This window comes from Rana temporaria, chromosome 5 (genome assembly GCF_905171775.1).
Source record: "Rana temporaria chromosome 5, aRanTem1.1, whole genome shotgun sequence".
NCBI lineage: Eukaryota > Metazoa > Chordata > Amphibia > Anura > Ranidae > Rana > Rana temporaria.
The window spans coordinates 370277623-370293952 of NC_053493.1; the positions used below are offsets into that span (position 1 = coordinate 370277623).

The 16330-nt window shown below is 44.3% G+C and overlaps 1 protein-coding gene and 1 long non-coding RNA gene across 3 annotated transcripts in view; both read left to right on the forward strand.

The window, feature by feature from the left end:
• The window catches only part of FZD6 (frizzled class receptor 6), an 85863-nt gene extending 79196 nt beyond the window's left edge, over nucleotides 1-6667 (forward strand). For both annotated transcript variants that reach the window (XM_040354819.1, XM_040354820.1), the window contains exons 6-7: nucleotides 438-872; nucleotides 5942-6667. In XM_040354819.1, coding sequence (XP_040210753.1) covers nucleotides 438-872; nucleotides 5942-6083 — 577 coding nt within the window. In that variant the 3' untranslated portion in view covers nucleotides 6084-6667. The remainder of the gene's footprint in view (nucleotides 1-437; nucleotides 873-5941) is intronic.
• A 150-nt stretch (nucleotides 6668-6817) lies between these two features.
• Nucleotides 6818-8730, forward strand: LOC120941442. Its single transcript, XR_005749543.1, has 2 exons — nucleotides 6818-7837; nucleotides 8022-8730. It is a non-coding gene; the product is annotated as an uncharacterized LOC120941442 (long non-coding RNA).
• The last annotated feature ends 7600 nt before the right edge of the window (nucleotides 8731-16330 follow it).

Here is a 16330-nt window from a genome sequence, read left to right on the forward strand (position 1 = left end):
TACTTTGGTCCGACTTCAATGATATTCAATGGGCCTGAAGTAGGATCAATGTAGGACCAAAAGTAGTACAGGGAGCATTTTCAAAGTCGGACCGACTTGTGTAGGACGCTACAAGACGCTCTCATAGGGAAACATTGAACACAGAGCAAAGTAGGATGAAAGTAGTGTAGTAGTGTGAACCCAGCCTTAGTCTGTTATATGAACAAAAGAATAACTGGGAGCGAGTTGTTGGACTTTTCAGGCACAGGTGCCCGAAAAGTCCAACAACTCTCCCCCAGTTATTCTTTTGTTCATACGTATTAGGACGCGGCACATTTTTATGATTAAATATCCACATGTACACTAGATGTGAGGATATTTTCACCTCCTTTTTTCATCAGTCTGTTATATGTTCTCCTAGTTCCCCCTGTTCTAACCTTAGATCTCTTGTGTTGTAGCCCGGTCGCAGAGAGCCGAAGAGTCCTGCAAGAGTCCTGTGAATTCTTTATCAAACAGAACTCCAACCAGAAGCACAAGAAGAAACATCACCGGTCCAGCTCCCACAACTTGAAAGTCCTCTCCAAATCCATGGGAACCAGCACTGGAGCCAAATCCAACCATGGCGTGTCAGCCATGGCAATCACCAGCCATGATTTCCTCGACAAGGAGACAACAATGGATGTCAGGAGTACAGGGGACCTGTCGCCAAGAGAAGACAAAGAGTCGAGTAGCGTTATCCTGAAAAGAAGGGCGGACCACTCGGCAGAAGAGACAGCACTGACTTTGCTTGAGAACTGTGAGCCCCCAACACAGTCTGAGGAGCACAAAGACGTACCTAGCACAGTGAGAGGCAATGGCTTAACTGGAAGTGTACACAGACTCATCGAGGGCAGGTAGGAGTTCAAGAACCACACAATAACCTTTGTGTATTTCCGCTTCTAAATGTGGTATAAAGCTCCTCCTGTCTGGAACAAGCTAAAATGGCCCCTCAGTTAATATTCTATTGTATCATTTTTATCATGCATTTAGTAATAGCATGCTTTGGGTAAGATTGCAGTTTGATGAATCAAGGTCAGAATGTTTCTTGCCTACACGTCTGCTTTGCGCCTTATATCTGCTACAAACTGAAAATCTAGGTGAAGTTGGTGGAGATTCTAGTCTGTGCAGACAGGTGCAGAGCTGGATGTTCTAAATTCCTGGTGCCTAACCTGATGTGCAAGGGCCACATACAGCTGTTTGATGTTTGAAGTGTTAGGCCCCAACAGTCAGTAATGGTATCTGAGCAAAGGAGCCTTTGACAACCATAATCTCTAGCAGTTTTGTGTACAGTGTCCCTAGTCTCTGACTGTCAACTGCAGCATGACTTCAATTGATTTGTAAAGTCTCGTTTTAAAAATAAATAAAAATAACAAACATGTTATACTTTCCTCCACTGTGCAGTTGGTTTTGCACAGCCTGGATCCTCCTCTTCTCGAGTACCTCTTTGCTGCTCCTGGCCCCTCCCTCCTGTTGAGTGCCCCCACATCAAGCAGTTTGCTATGGGGGCACCTAAGCCAAGTCATAGCTCAGTGTGTCCATTTAGACACGGAGCCCCTTCTCCTCTTTCCCCTGATTGGCTGACTGACTTTGACAGCTGCGGGAGCCAATGAGCGCCGCTCCTGTGTCTCAGCCAATCGGGAGGAGTGTCAGGGGGCTCAGGTAAGTAATTAGGGGATGCTTTGGAGGCTGCTACACACAGAAGGTTTTAAGATAAAAAAAAACTTCTGCCTTTACAACTCCTTTCAGTCTGCAACCCTTCCTGTTAAACGGTCTCTGACCATTTCCTTGAATAAATATTTCATCTATGATGGTCTCTGTAGCATTACAAATAATACATTTTATATGTGGCCCTTTGGAGATAACAGGGATGGCATGTGTGCCCCCTATGCCCCAAAAGTTGTACAATGTTTTAAATTGCCCTCAAATGAAAGAATTATCATACAGGAGATGAGCAGTGAATAAAGCACAGGCACAAAAATGTTGCAGAACCATATTTCTGGGTGACACTTCCCTCCAGGTTCTTACCCCCTGCTGATGTGAACAGAGCACAGTGTTCTTCTTGTCTCCAGGCTGTGACGTTTATTTCTATCCTGTTAGACCAGTGAGGTTAAAAAAAAACCTGGAGAAAAGGAAAGTGTTTGTGACCCATATCAAGCGGTGAGATTCGCACTGTAATTTTCCTATCGGCTTTCTCACACTAGAAAATGTTGGCCAATTCCTGCTGAATGTTACAAAATTCGAGCTGTGGGTGATCCTGTTGGCATCCTCTGCCCCTGCGTTAGACAGAAGTCAGTTTTTCAATCTACTTTTGTTGAAGAAGCCGGTCTGCATATTTTTGGCCAAACAGAACTTGTATTTAATCAGGAGTAGCGGCTGAATACGGTAGCTGTCAGCGGACATTCCTCTATTCATAAAGCAGGAACAAAGATTGTTTCTGGACAGCCGCACTCTGAACAAATTGTAGCCTTTTATTAAAAGAAGGACAGCACTACAAGTCACAGCAAAATTAAAATCTGACCACTGACGCGTTTCGCACTGAAACTAGTGCTTAGTCATGAGCTATGACTAAGCACTAGTTTCAGTGCGAAACACGTCAGCAGTCAGATTTTATTTTGCTGTGACTTGTAGTGCTGTCCTTTTTAATAGAGACCATCTTTGTACCTGCTTTGCGAAGTGCATTGCCTGCACCTGAGTTGTCTGCAACGGAGGATATTCATCTGGGTTCCCACCTGGAGCGTCTATTCCCTTATTCCTCTATTAATGCTGTTTAGTGTAGATGGGGGAATAGATGGATTTCTCTCTCCAGCCCCCCTAAGACTGGCCTGATAAAAATCAAACTGACTTTGAGTCCTGTCCCTCGAGGAGTGCAATAAAGTGCCGTCCCTTACTCTTTTTTTATAGAGAGGAATGAAGACTTGAAAGCGTCATGCACGTAACGCCTTTATCGCTGGTATTCTGAGATGAGAAAGAACTGACCAATATGGTTCTGTCCTGCAGTCTTTGGCAGTGTTTTTCAACCTGTTTTCATCAAAGCCCCATTTTTTAATTGCGCACAATCCAGGGGCACCCCAGTCTGAAGGCTCGTTCACACCAGGAGGTGCATCCAAGCATGCTCGCTTCTTTGCGCATCCCCGCATGTCATGTTTTTTTAATGGGCTGCTGTATGCTAGTGAAAAACACTAAAAAGGTCCTGTCGTCATTTTTTCAATTGCGCCGCCCCAAAACCATGTAACATGCGTTTTAGCAGGCATCAACGTACACCTATCTGCTAGATGCGTAGGGGTGCCATTTTGTGGCAAAAAAGCTTAAAAATGTTGTGCTGTGCAGGAAAACGTGCACTTTGCACATGTTCTCACGCTGCATGCCCTAAGGCTGGATTCACACCTATGCCGTTTTAGTGCATAGGTGTGCATAGATTTGCACTACAGTCCATCTAACATGGTTTTCTTATGGAACACGTTCTGTAGTGCAAATCTGCAAAAAGCACCAAAAATGCATTGGTGTGAATGTAGTTAGCAAGGCAGAGTTAAGTGGTCTTTAGGATTCCCCCACCTCCAAAATCCTCTCGTCTAGCACAAATTCTGTCGCCCCCCCCCCCTAAATCCCCTACTATTACAAAACACATGTCATGTTTTCCCTAGAAGAAAAACGTTTTTGGACCATCTTATGGCCATATGTTGATTGACTCTGTAGTTTCAATCAAATGTAGCAAATACAGGGGGTCCCCGAGTTACAACCTTCTCCTACTTGTGAACCGTGCACTGCGGGGACCCTCTGCCATTTTGGGCGGACTATCTGCTGTTATGCGCAATGCGTGGCCAGACGGCGCCTCAGGAAATGTCGGAAATGTCCGTAATACGCTGCGCATGCGCAGAACAGCATTCGACGGAACATCGCAAAAGTCAGTGATTGCCGGTCTGCACATGGGCAGCCGACTTACGAACATTTTTGATTTACAAATGGGAGGAATGTCCCTAACAGGTTCGTAACCCGGGGACCCCCTGTATATTGTCATTTTCAGCGCTAGAAAACCATCGCTGAAGAAATCCTTGGTCCCTGCATAATTTTGATCAAATACAAATCAAAAGTGCTATTTGTGTCATTTATAGCATTACAAATCAATCAAAAGAAACACAAAAGTATAATTCACATGGATGGGCAGCACTTCTTTTACAAGTGCTTTGTTTCAGAGCTTACACAGGGTTATTGAGCTTCTCCACCTCCCACATGTCAGTGAGTTCAAAGTCAGGCGATTGGCCACTGAGCCCCGAACACTTCCATCATGGAAGGAAAAGCGAGGATGTGTTCAGAAATACTGGATATTTCTACCAATAGATTCGGGTGGAAACATGTGGAAGGTGTCCATGCAAAAGGTTGTTACTTTGCCCTGAGTGAGTAAAGTAAAAGATTCTCTCCTAGAATTATTATTTTTTTTTTTTTTTTTTTTTTATCTGAGCTATGTAAGCAAAGTTTCTGCTGGGTGTTGTATTGAACAATAATTTCAATATCCAATCATTTTTCAAATTGGGATGCTTGTAAGCCAGGCACTAAGGGCCTGATCCTCAAAAGGGATACGCCGGCGTATCTACTGATACGCCGTCGTATCCCTGTTTCTATCTATGGAACTGATCCACAGAATCAGTTTCACATAGGGAGAAGATCCGACATGTGTAAGGGACTTACACTGCCGGATCTTAGGATGCAGTACCGCAGCCGCCGCTGGGGGCATTTCTCGTCGAAATCCAGCGTCGGGTATGCAAATTGGCACTTGCGGAGATCCACGAAGCTTTTACGCTTCGTTTTTTCTCCGTAAGTATTAGTTTGCCGTCGCAATATTAGGGCTGCTTTTACAAGGCCTAAACTGTTTAGACCTTGTAAAAGTAGACCCTTCTATCCCGCGTTGCTGTCTTTTTTTTTTTTTTATTTCCCGCCGCAACTCGTATTTTTTTTTTTTTTACGCCCGTCGAGATTCTCAAAACCCGGCGCAACGTAAAACCGCGCCAAGCACGTCGGGAAAATGTCGGGAGCATGCGCAGTACGTCCGGCGCGGGAGCGCGCCTAATTTAAATGGGACTCGCCCCATTAAATTAGGAGCGCCGGCCGGATTTAAGTTACACCACAGAAAATTTCTAGGTAAGTGCTTTGTGGATCGGGCACTTGGGTAGAAATTTTCCGGCGGTGTAACTTAAATCCGAATATTTAAGTTACACCCGCTGGCTGTGGATCAGGCCCTATCAGGCTGTGGATCAGGCCCTATCAGGCCCCCGCGCCGGACGTACTGCGCATGCTCCCGACATCATTTTCCCGACGTGCTTTGCGCGGTTTTACATTGTGCCGGGTTTTGAGAATCGCGACGGGCGTAAAAAAAAAATACGAGTTGCGGCGGGAAAAAAAATTAAAATAAAAAAAAGACAGCGACGTGGGATTGAAGGGTCTACTTTTACAAGGTCTAAACAGTTTAGGCCTTGTAAAAGCAGCCCTAATATTGCGACAGCAAACTAATACTTACGGAGAAAAAACGAAGCGTAAAAGCTTCGTGGAACTCCGTAAGTGCTAATTTGCATACCCGAAGCGGCATTTCGACGAGAAATGCCTCCAGTGGCCGCTGCGGTACTGCATCCTAAGATCCGACAGTGTAAGTCCCTTACACATGTCGGATCTTCTGTCTATCTATGTGAAACTGATTCTGTGGATCAGTTCCATAGATAGAAACAGGGATACGACGGCGTATCAGTAGATACACCGGCGTATCCCTTTTGAGGATCAGGCCCTTAATATCTTAAATGTTTTAAATGTGCTAGATACATTTTAAGCTTCTGATGCCTGTTTTGGTAAATTTGTTCACCAATGGTTGGTTGCTGAGCTCTGTTGTAGCTTACAGTCTAATGACTACCATTTCCATTTCTTTCTTCTTCTTTTTTAGTTCACACATTGAAAAAGACTTCACTGAACCAGCCCCCTATCCAGACCGAGGATCTCCTCACTCCATCCCGGATACCAGTCTCTCCAATCTTCCGGAGCCCCTTCTCAAAGACGAGCTTGGCCAAAATGGACCGACAGCATGAAATAAACTTGGACTTCTGAATTAATAATATTGCAGCCGGTGTTGCCGGCGAGTCAGGACTTTTTTTATAAAGCCTTTTTTTTGCACTTAATAACCAAAGTTGGATACCACTGAGAGAAATTTAAAGGATCGGTCCACCCAAAATAGATCTTTCTAGTTTGGAAGGAAGCTCATGGGGTGTAGTGGCCAGACACATTCCTGTATCTTTGTACAACTTTAATGGAGAGATCGCTGCCGCTGCATATTCTTTAAAACTCACCTGTCACAATGGCTTCCAGTGTTGTGTTCCTGCTTGACCTTTGATCGGTTTCTGCAGATTTTTAATGTTTAGAATGTATTTTTTTGCAGCATGTCCGCACGTGTGACAGTGTTTGGATTGCGCAAATAAGGCAGAAATGATGCATTTTCTAAACTTGCATTGGGCCAACTTGGTTATATGTACCGTAATTGTCCATGTGTCACATCTGGAGGGATGCTAGGGATGATGAAATTCACTTTAGTAGTCTGTGCTACATACAGTCCATGTTCCTCTTCTGGGTTTTGGAGTGACGCATGCGAGGGATGGGAGCGGACGGACTGATCCGGTGAGTCTGTACAGACGACCGAATCAGTCCGCTGGACTGGATTCAAGCGGATAGATTTCTTAGCATGCTAAGTAATTTTTATCCGCTGGGAATCCGTCGGCTGGATTTTTATCCGCTGGGAAATGTCCGCTCGGACGTACACACGACCAGATCTATCTGCTGGAACTGATCCGCGGATCAATCCCAGCGGATAGATCCGGTCGTGTGTACGGGGCCTAACAGTTTGCGCCATCCCAATATAATGGGAGGCAGTACAATTTAGTACAGGTCAATACAGAAGGAATAGGCCCTGCTCCTGGAGCTTACAATCTTGGATGGGGTGACAAAGGGTAATGCCTGCAGGGGATAATCTGATGAAGTACAGTTTTTAGTTGGAGGAGGGATAGACTTCCCTGAACAATCGAGTTTTCAAAGATCGCCTAAAGGTGGACAGGTAAGGAGCTAACCAGATATACTGGGATATGGAGTTCCAGATTATGTGAGAGCTTCTGGAGAAGTCCTAAAGGCAAGTATGGGAGGAGGTGACAAGTAAGCTAGAGAGAAAGTGTTAAGGGGACTTTGTTTGCCTTGTACATCTGAAAGCTAAATAAAACTTAGTTGGATATTAAAAAAAAAAAAGCTAGAGAGAAAGATGTGTTGGGAGGAGTGGAGAATACGATTTAGGAAATATCTTGAGATGACGGTGATGTAGCTGGGGGCAGTTATGGCTTTGTATATTGTGGTTAGTATTTAGGATTTTGTATACTGGGTTAGTGCAAACCAGTGAAGGGATTGGAAGAGTGGGGCAGGAGCCACAGATCGGAATGTCAGGTGTACAAGTCTAGCAGCAGCATTCATAATAGACTGAAGGGGAGATGGCCTATGTCAAGGTAGGCCAGCATAAAGGGAGTTGCAGTAGCCAAGGCGGGAGATGGCCAAGGAGTGAAGAAATTGTTTTGTGAGTTAAGGGGGGATTTCTGGAAACGTTAGAGAGGTTAAGGTGGTAAGATTTAGTCAGTGATTGAATGTAGAGCTCGTAGGAGAAGTTAAAGTCTAGGATTACACCCAGCACCCTGGCATGTGAGAAGGGATCAATAATTTTGCAATTGATCTCAATGGAAGAAGCTTCGGGTTTAGACAGATTGCGTTTTAGCAGTGTTATCTATCTGTTCAATAGTTCTCAATAATTCAGGTTGTGTAAGACAGTGGTTCTCAACCTCCATCCTCGAGTACCCCCAATGGGCCATGTTTTGGGAACTTCCCTTAGATAAAATAGCTCTTATCAATACCATGTCATTGATATTGATTTAAAGCAGCTGTGAAAAGTAAAAAGAAAATCTGAAAACATGGCCTGTTGGGGGTACTTGAGGACTGAGGTTGAGAACCACTGGTGTAAGAGGCCAATGAGGTCAATCCTGTGTTCACTCTGCTCTCGTCTACTGTCAGATTGCTCTTTTTCTGCATACTTGCAGGCAGCACAGGTTTGTTCCCAGTGTTGTTCCTCCTCCTTCAAGTCTAAGTGCTGAATTAGGTACTAGTTGCATTTAAAAAAAATACATTTGATGTATTTGATGCAACTAAACCCCTGTATTTAACTGTCGTTCATATTCTGCTTTAAGTTGAAATGTCATTGTGACAAGTGTGTTTTTTGCAGCACTTTGTGGGGAACTTTCATAGTTGGAGACACATTAGTGAGTGATTTAGCCTTCCAGCATCTGCCTATAAATATCATTTTGGGTGGACTGACCATTAAACGTGTGCCCATCGTCTGTATTTGGCAGAGGTGACCATTTAATATGCTGACGTGGTGTTCAGGAATTTGCACCCTGTCTGTCACTGAGATCTGTGATAGTCTAAAGCAGGGGTCTCCAAACTGCGGCCCTGGGGCCAGATGCGGCCCTTTGCTTGCCTGTATCTGGCCCTTGAGGCTCTTTTCACTGACACCAACAATGGGGAATAAATCCTCCGACTGTCACCAACAATCGGGCCCATAAATCCTCCCACTGTTACCATGGGGTCATAAATCCTCCCACTGTCACCAACAATGGGGTCATAAATCCTCCCACTGTCACCAACAATGGGGCCTAGATCCTCCCACTGTCACCAACAATGGGGAATAAATCCTCCGACTGTCACCAACAATAGGGCCCATAAATCCTCCCACTGTCACCATGGGGTCATAAATCCTCCTACTGTCACCAACAATGGGGCCTAGATCCTCCCACTGTCACCAACAATGGGGTCATAAATCCTCCCACTGTCACCAACAATGGGGCCATAAAACCTTCCACTGTCACCAAAAATGGGGCCCATAAATCCCCCCACTGTCACCAACAATGGGGCCAAAAATCATTCCACTGTCACCAACAATAGGGCCATAAGTCCTCCCACTGTCACCAAAAATGGGGCCTAGAACCTCCCACTGTCACCAACAATGGGGCACTATTCCTCCCACTGACGCCAACTGTTTCTCCCCCTAATACCAAAGATGGGCCATTGTTTTCCCCCACTGGGAACAGTCCGGCCCCCCTAAACTCTGAAGGACAGTGAACTGGCCCTTTGCTAAGAAAGTTTGGAGACCCCTGGTCTAAAGCAACAAAATAGTTCCCTCTTCTGTATGTAGGTGATGGATACAAAACAATATGTGTATTTTTTTTTTATAATGTTACAATTTTTATGATGTTACATTTTGTAAATTAGAGCTTTATTTGTGTATATTTGTATCTGCGGATTGCCTTAATAGACCTGCAAGATATTCTAAAAAGAGTAGGTGCGTTTATTTACGTAGCAGTAATTGACTGTATATAAGTAGGTTGTAGACTTGATGGGACTGGCTTCTACTGTAGATATGTAATATCTAGCTGCAATTCCTGCGGGTTCTAGCCATACACAACTCCTAGACAGGTTCTTTACCTCTATGCGCTTCATGTCCTGCTGTGGTTATTTTGGTAGTTTGTACACTGGAAAATATTTAAAAGAAATAATAAATTCCTAGTTTTCTTAAAAGTGGTACAATGTGGTAATTTCCAGGGGCAAAAGTGCGAATGTCAAATTACAGAAGATTTTCGTTTACCTGGAAGTGGTTATGATCTTAAGTCTGTGGTCCACCGTTTCATGCCCCTAGCAGGCCTTTGTCCATAGGTGCAGTCAACAGGGCAGGCTAGAACAACCAGCTTCAACCAGAGTGCCATCAGAATTTCTTAGGTGCGACGTGGCAAAATGCCCAAAAATTTACAAGCGTTCGGTAGATCAAGCCTGCCTTTTTTTGTTACTTAACACTTGAGATCCGCGCTATAGACAAAAGACGTCCACAGCGCGGCTCAAGTGCCGAGTGGACGTCCTTTTATGTGCATTACCCGCGCGTGCCACTGAGGGGCGCGCAGCGGGTAAACACTGTCCCGGCGCATCGCCGAAGAGCCTATGCGTGTACCTGGCGGCCGCGATGTCCGCCGGGTACACGCGATCGTCGGTAACACAGCAGGAACGTGGAGCTCTGTGTGTAAACACAGAGCTCCACGTGCTGTCAGAGGAGAGGAGACCGATCTGTGTCCCTTGTACATAGGGACACAGCATCGGTCACCCCCCTCCCCCCACACAGTTAGAACACACCCATGATACACATTTAACCCCTTCCTCACCCCCTAGTGTTATCCCCTTCCCTGCCAGTCACATTTATACAGTAATTAGTGCATTTTTATAGCACTGATCGCTGTATAAATGTGAATGGTCCCAAATTTGTGTCAAAAGTGTCCGATACGTCCGCCGCAATATCGCAGTCTCAATAAAAATCGCAGATCGCCGCCATTACTAGTATAAAAATAAAAAAAATCATAATTCTGTTCCCCATTTTGTAGGCGCTATAACTTTTGCGCAAACCAGTCGCTTATTGCGATTTTTATTTTATTTTTTACAAAAATACGTCAACAAATACGTATCGCCCTTAACTGAGAAAAAAAATTGGGATATTTATTATAGCAACAAGTAAAAAATATATATATTTTTTTTAAATTGTCGCTCTTTTTTTGTTTATAGCGCAAAAAATAAAAACCGCAGAGGTGATCAAATACCACCAAAAGAAAGCTCTATTTGTGGGGAAAAAAGGATGTCAATTTTGTTTGGGAGCCACGTCGCACGACCGCGTGAATGTCCGTTAAAGCGACGCAGTGCCGGAAGCTGAAATTTCGCCCGGTCACGAAGGGGGTTTATGTGCCCAGCAAGCAAGTGGTTAAAGACTTAGGTTTTTATTGTGCAGCATTATGAGGGCTAGCCGTTGTGTCCTAACAACCAAGGATGTCAATGGTTTATAAGGAGCACAATTGGGTACCTGCACATTGTCCTTGGTTTCTCCTCCACTGCCCCCTCTCCATCAACACTGGGTCACATAGCTGTGTGAGGGAAAGAAACTGAGGGAGAAGAGAAACACTGGCGTACTAGTCTGTACCTGTGTGAAAAGATGCATGTCTGATGGTGCAGATTCTACAGAGATTTCAGGTGGATCCTAAAACTCCAAGTCAGCGATGGATGTGACTCGTTGCTTGAAATATCCGGGCATTATCCTAGATATGACGCCCCCCCCCATTAATGCGTACATAAAAGCAAATCGTTCTGGGCCTAATGATGGCCCAATTTCAATGCAGATCATTGCAACTCGACATTCTGACATTGTTAGGCAAGCAGTCCCAGTCTCAGGCTTGACCTAATGTGGTGACTTTGAGTCCCACACTAGAATCGGGGGAAATGCTCCTTCCTGTAGGTGTGGAAGGTAATCGCGATAGATGCCAGCCTGTACAGGGGAAGCCCTGCAATTCTATTATCTCTGCAGAGCTGGACCCCTCGGCTGCAAGGTCACCAGGCTGCTATTCAATCAGACAATACCACAACAGTATCTTACACCAACTATCAGGGAGGCACCAGAAGTCATTCTCAAAGAGAAGTTGGTCTGTTTCTGATGTGGGTGGAACTTCACACTCCAGGGCCTGTTTTTAAATGCATACTGTTAGACAGGTTAATCTGGTTGGTCACAGAGTGGTTGGAATTTTTCCAAGGATCTTTCCTTGGCTATTGTTTTGATATGTGTTGCCTTCCAATGCTCCTTGCTGCAAAGGCCAGTTATAGTTGAGGGTAGAGGCAGATTTTTTGTATGCTTGATTTTAGGTTAGGCAACACATTGACACATTTGCCTTTTTTTAAAGTGGTGGTTCACCCTGCTGAACAACATTTCAGCATAAAATCCGGCATAGTAGCGCGAGCTACACTATGCCGGTCTTAATTTTTTTATCCCCGTACTCACGGTTATATCGTACATAGACGATTCCGTCTGCCGCGGGGAATGGGCGTTCCTAGCAAGAGGGAGGGTGATTGACGGCCGGCTCTGGCACGTCACGCTCCCCGAAGACAGCCGGAGTAGGTCTCGGCTCTTCACGGCGCCTGCGCACAGGCTATGCGCAGGCGCCGTGAAGAGCCAAGCCTATTTCGTCAATTTCCGGAGAAGCGTGACGTGCCACGGCCGGCCGTCAATCACCTTCCCTGTCCATAGGAACGCCCATTCCCCGGAATCTTCTATGTACGATATAACAGTGAGTACGGGGGAAAAAAATTACAGACAGGCATACTGTAGCTCGCGCTACTATGCCGAATTTAATGCTAGAGGGAAAAAAAAATTTTTATATAGGGTGAACCCCCGCTTTAAGGAGGGGTAGGCTCCCTCCAGTCCATCTGCCTTCACCTATCTCATCGCAATACATGTGCTTCCACTGTGGAGCCCCTTATAAGTTAAAGGGTCTACAGATCACAGGGTGCCTTGTTGGGGCCTGTAGCTTCTGCATGTATTTTCAAATTTGTGCAACTAAACCCCTGTTTTTAAACACATACTGTTAGACAGGTTAATCTGGTTGGTCGAAGGGTGGTTGGTAAGTAGAGCTTGGAATTTTTTGTTTGTTGAACACCTTATTTGTACAGGGGATTTTTTTGTCATAGGAAGCCCTGCAATTCTCTTATCTCTGCAAAGCTGGACCCCTCGGCTGCAAGGTCACCTGACCGCTATTCAGTCAAACAATACCTCATCAATGGCTACACCAACTATCAGGGAGGCACCAGAAGCCATTCTCAAAGAGAAGTGGGTCTGTTTCTGAAATGAGCAGAACTTCACACTTCAGGCCCTTACTGCCGCATGCAGACTTCCTCAATTATCAATATCTGGATTCCAGACATTTTTCTCTTCACCTGGATATTATATGAGCTCTCTGATGTGGTTAGGAAACACTGGACCTGGACCATCTGGTGTCCAGGTTGAAAAACAAACTAGTCCAGATTTGTAGCTAGGACTTGTGAACCTCCTGCATTCTCAGTGGGTGCACTGGTGACTTGGAGAGATCAGTTTACCCAAATTTAAGACTTTTCCCCTCTAAAGTGTCTGTTGTCCTGGCCTCATGCCCTATTGAAACCAGCCCTGTACCAGGCAGTGCATAGCTAAGAGAAAGCCAGCCAAGAAGCTTGAGTAAGACCAGTACGGTGAAGTTGTGTTTTTTTACACTTCTGCAGCGCACCGCATTATTTCTGTGCCCATGATGCCCAAGAAAGTTTGCCTTTCTACCTTGAATTTCTGCCTCTTCCGAAAGTCTGTGACCATTAATTTCAGGGTGCATTAAAAATGGGGGTGTGATTTGCGATTACAATTAGGCCTCATGCACACTGGACGTTTTTTGAAGTTTTTACAGCAGCTGTTTTTGGCTGGAGACCTTCTTTTTTTTTTTCTACAGTCAATAAACTCTCCATCATATTATCCTATGAGTCCATGCACACATAGGCTGTTATCAGCAGTTTTGGGCAGTGCTGTTTTTGAGCAGTAAAAAAAAAAAGACAAAACTAGTGGGTTCTGAGAGACCTTTTTCAGCTGTAAAAACGCTCTAATGCTGATAAACGTCACTCACCAGCATTTTTTAAAGTTTTTGATCCATTGAAAAAAAAAAAAAGCTATTGCAAAAACATTGAAAAAAGTTGGAGAACTCACTGCAAAGCTACTGGCGTTTTTATAACGTTATTTTAACTTCCAGTGTGCATGAGGCCTAAGGTAGGGTGTCCCCAGATTTAATTTAGATAACCTTATGGTAGCAGCCACCTGTAGGTCTACATTGGGATCCCATTTGACAACAAGACAATGCAGAAGCTCAACTGAGAAGGGGACAGAGCATTGTCACCTTCTGTCAGGAAGTGCCTGAACAAGGACTTTTATGGCAAAATAGCCAAATATTACCTTAATAAAAGCTGGAGGTTTAAAAAAGGAACTTGAAAGGACATGAAAATGTTGACACTTTTTTGACATTTCGAAGATTGGGTTTACATACCGTATTTATTGGGGTATAGCGCGCTCCCGCGTATAGCGCGCACCCCTAAAGTTGCAGCGGATTCCTTTGGAAAAAAGTTTTTTGTACTTACAGTTTTGGTGTCTTGTGCGGCGTCCATCGGTAATAAATAACCTTTCAATGGAATCCTGCAACACATCTCTAATTTTGATTTTGGCCTTGCACTTTAACACAAAGGTTGCACTCACTTTTTTTGGTGACAGACTTGCCTTTATCTTTGTAGTGCACACTCAGCATTTAAACTTAACAGTTGGATGAAATGAAGGATTTTTTTTTTTTTTTTTTACCAATTTCTATTTTTTTTCACATTTTTTTCACAGATATCATTTTTAAAATGTTACTCAGAATGCAGTAAGCCATCGTATTATCCACCCTCACACCCCTCCTTCCCCATCCCAATCCATCATGTCTATTTGCCTACAGCAAACTTTAAACTTTTCTTTTGAAACCGGCTTGATACAGGGATTTATAATCTTGTTGGCCTTCCCATTGCATTTTTTCTAAATTCTTTCTAATTGCGGAGCGGAGACTGATAAAAATAGCATTTAGACTTCATGGAAACAGCACAACCCAAACAATGAGAGTAAATGAAACAGTCCTTTATTTATATTAGGATCACATTGTTGGGTGTGCACCAGATAACAAGTCCTTTGTTCTTTAATATTTGATAACCTTTTTACTTCTGGGTGCAGCCTGTCCCTTGATTCTGTTCCAAGACAACGAAGGAGACATGCACGTTGGCTGCAGAGAACTTCATAGGAGGAACCTACATTACTGCAGAAAGTGATCATGCATGCACTGTCTAACAGCCTGCAGGGCAACTAATTCTCTAACTCCTGTATTAAGTCAAACAAATTTAACTTAAAGTGGATGTAAACCCACTCTCATCCTTTCTAAACTACTGCCATAGGCCTGATCTATAAGGATATACATGCCTCCTGCATGTATCCTTACCTGTCAAATGTCTCCCCTCTGTCTGTTATAAGAACTGAAAAACTGCAGATTCTGTGGGTAGTAGGGTGACCACATTTCCAAACTACCATTCAGGGACACCCTCCCTTCCCAAAAATCAGCTTGTGCTATAACGAATCACAGCACAGTGATTGGAAACAAGAGGCGGGATTTATGATTTCTCCAATCACAAGCAGGGGGCAAGATTGTGCTCCTCCAGGACAAGTACTGTCAAAGAGTAAAGCGGTGATGTGGTGGCCTTTTTTGGGGGCATCAGATTGGCCCGGGGGGGGGGGGGGGGGGGGCCTTTTCAGTTTCATTCCGGGACACTGTATTGTCCTGGAATGAATGTGCCCGGGACAGAGCTGCAAAATGCGGGACTGTCCCGGGCAATCCGGGACATGTGGTCACCCTAGTGGGTGGGTCTGTTGTCTGGAGCTCGGTGGGTGGAGTTGTGATGTCAGTAGACTCCCCCGCCCACCTCTACACTCCCCTTGTCAACATGCATTTTCTCCTGTGTATTCCCTTACACTAAATTCTGCTATGATCACTAACATCCAGTCAAAATCCAGAAAAGTAACCACATGACTTCAGAAAAGGAGTGGGGGTGGGAATTTAAAAATAATGCCTGTCTTAGGCTTGTGCATGAGATATGTAAATAACCTGTCATTCACAGGACAAAAGTTTTCTCCCGTTTGTCCGTTTATCTCACTGAAAAAAAAGAAAGGAGGATTGCTCAGAGCTGGATTAACTCTTTGGGGCAAGACTGGGCACAGATGATAGGAAATATTATACTCTACATTTTGACAGCAAAAAAAAAAAAAAAATTGGGTTTACATCCACTTTAATTTAGAGAAGTAGGGAACAATATAGCAATGCAGACTAACTCAGCTGGCCTGCTTACCTGGTAGGTGGGAGAGTCACCATCAGGACAGGTTTTCTAGCATGTCCGATGTATGATTTACTTTCCTTCCACAAGCGTTCCTGGCCTGTAAACGTTTTGAACGTGGGTTACTATCTGTTGAGTTTAATAATTTAGGAGCAGTTGTGAAAACATCCGTGTACATGGAGCCTTAGTCAACCATGCAAGTTCAGGGGGCCCATAAAAAAAACTGATAAGCCACTTTTCTACTTCTTCATATCGAAAACATTTGAAAGTTTTTTTTGTTCCATCTTCCTTCACTTAAAAGAGATTCAGACCAAATACCTAGACATTTTTGTCATGTGACCAAATACCTAGACATCTTTGTCATGTGACCAAATACCTAGACATTTATGTCATGTGACCAAATACCTAGACATTTTTGTCATGTGACCATTGTGGAATCCCAGCACAGGACCTTCTGTAGTGAACCTGTTTCAGATATACTGTT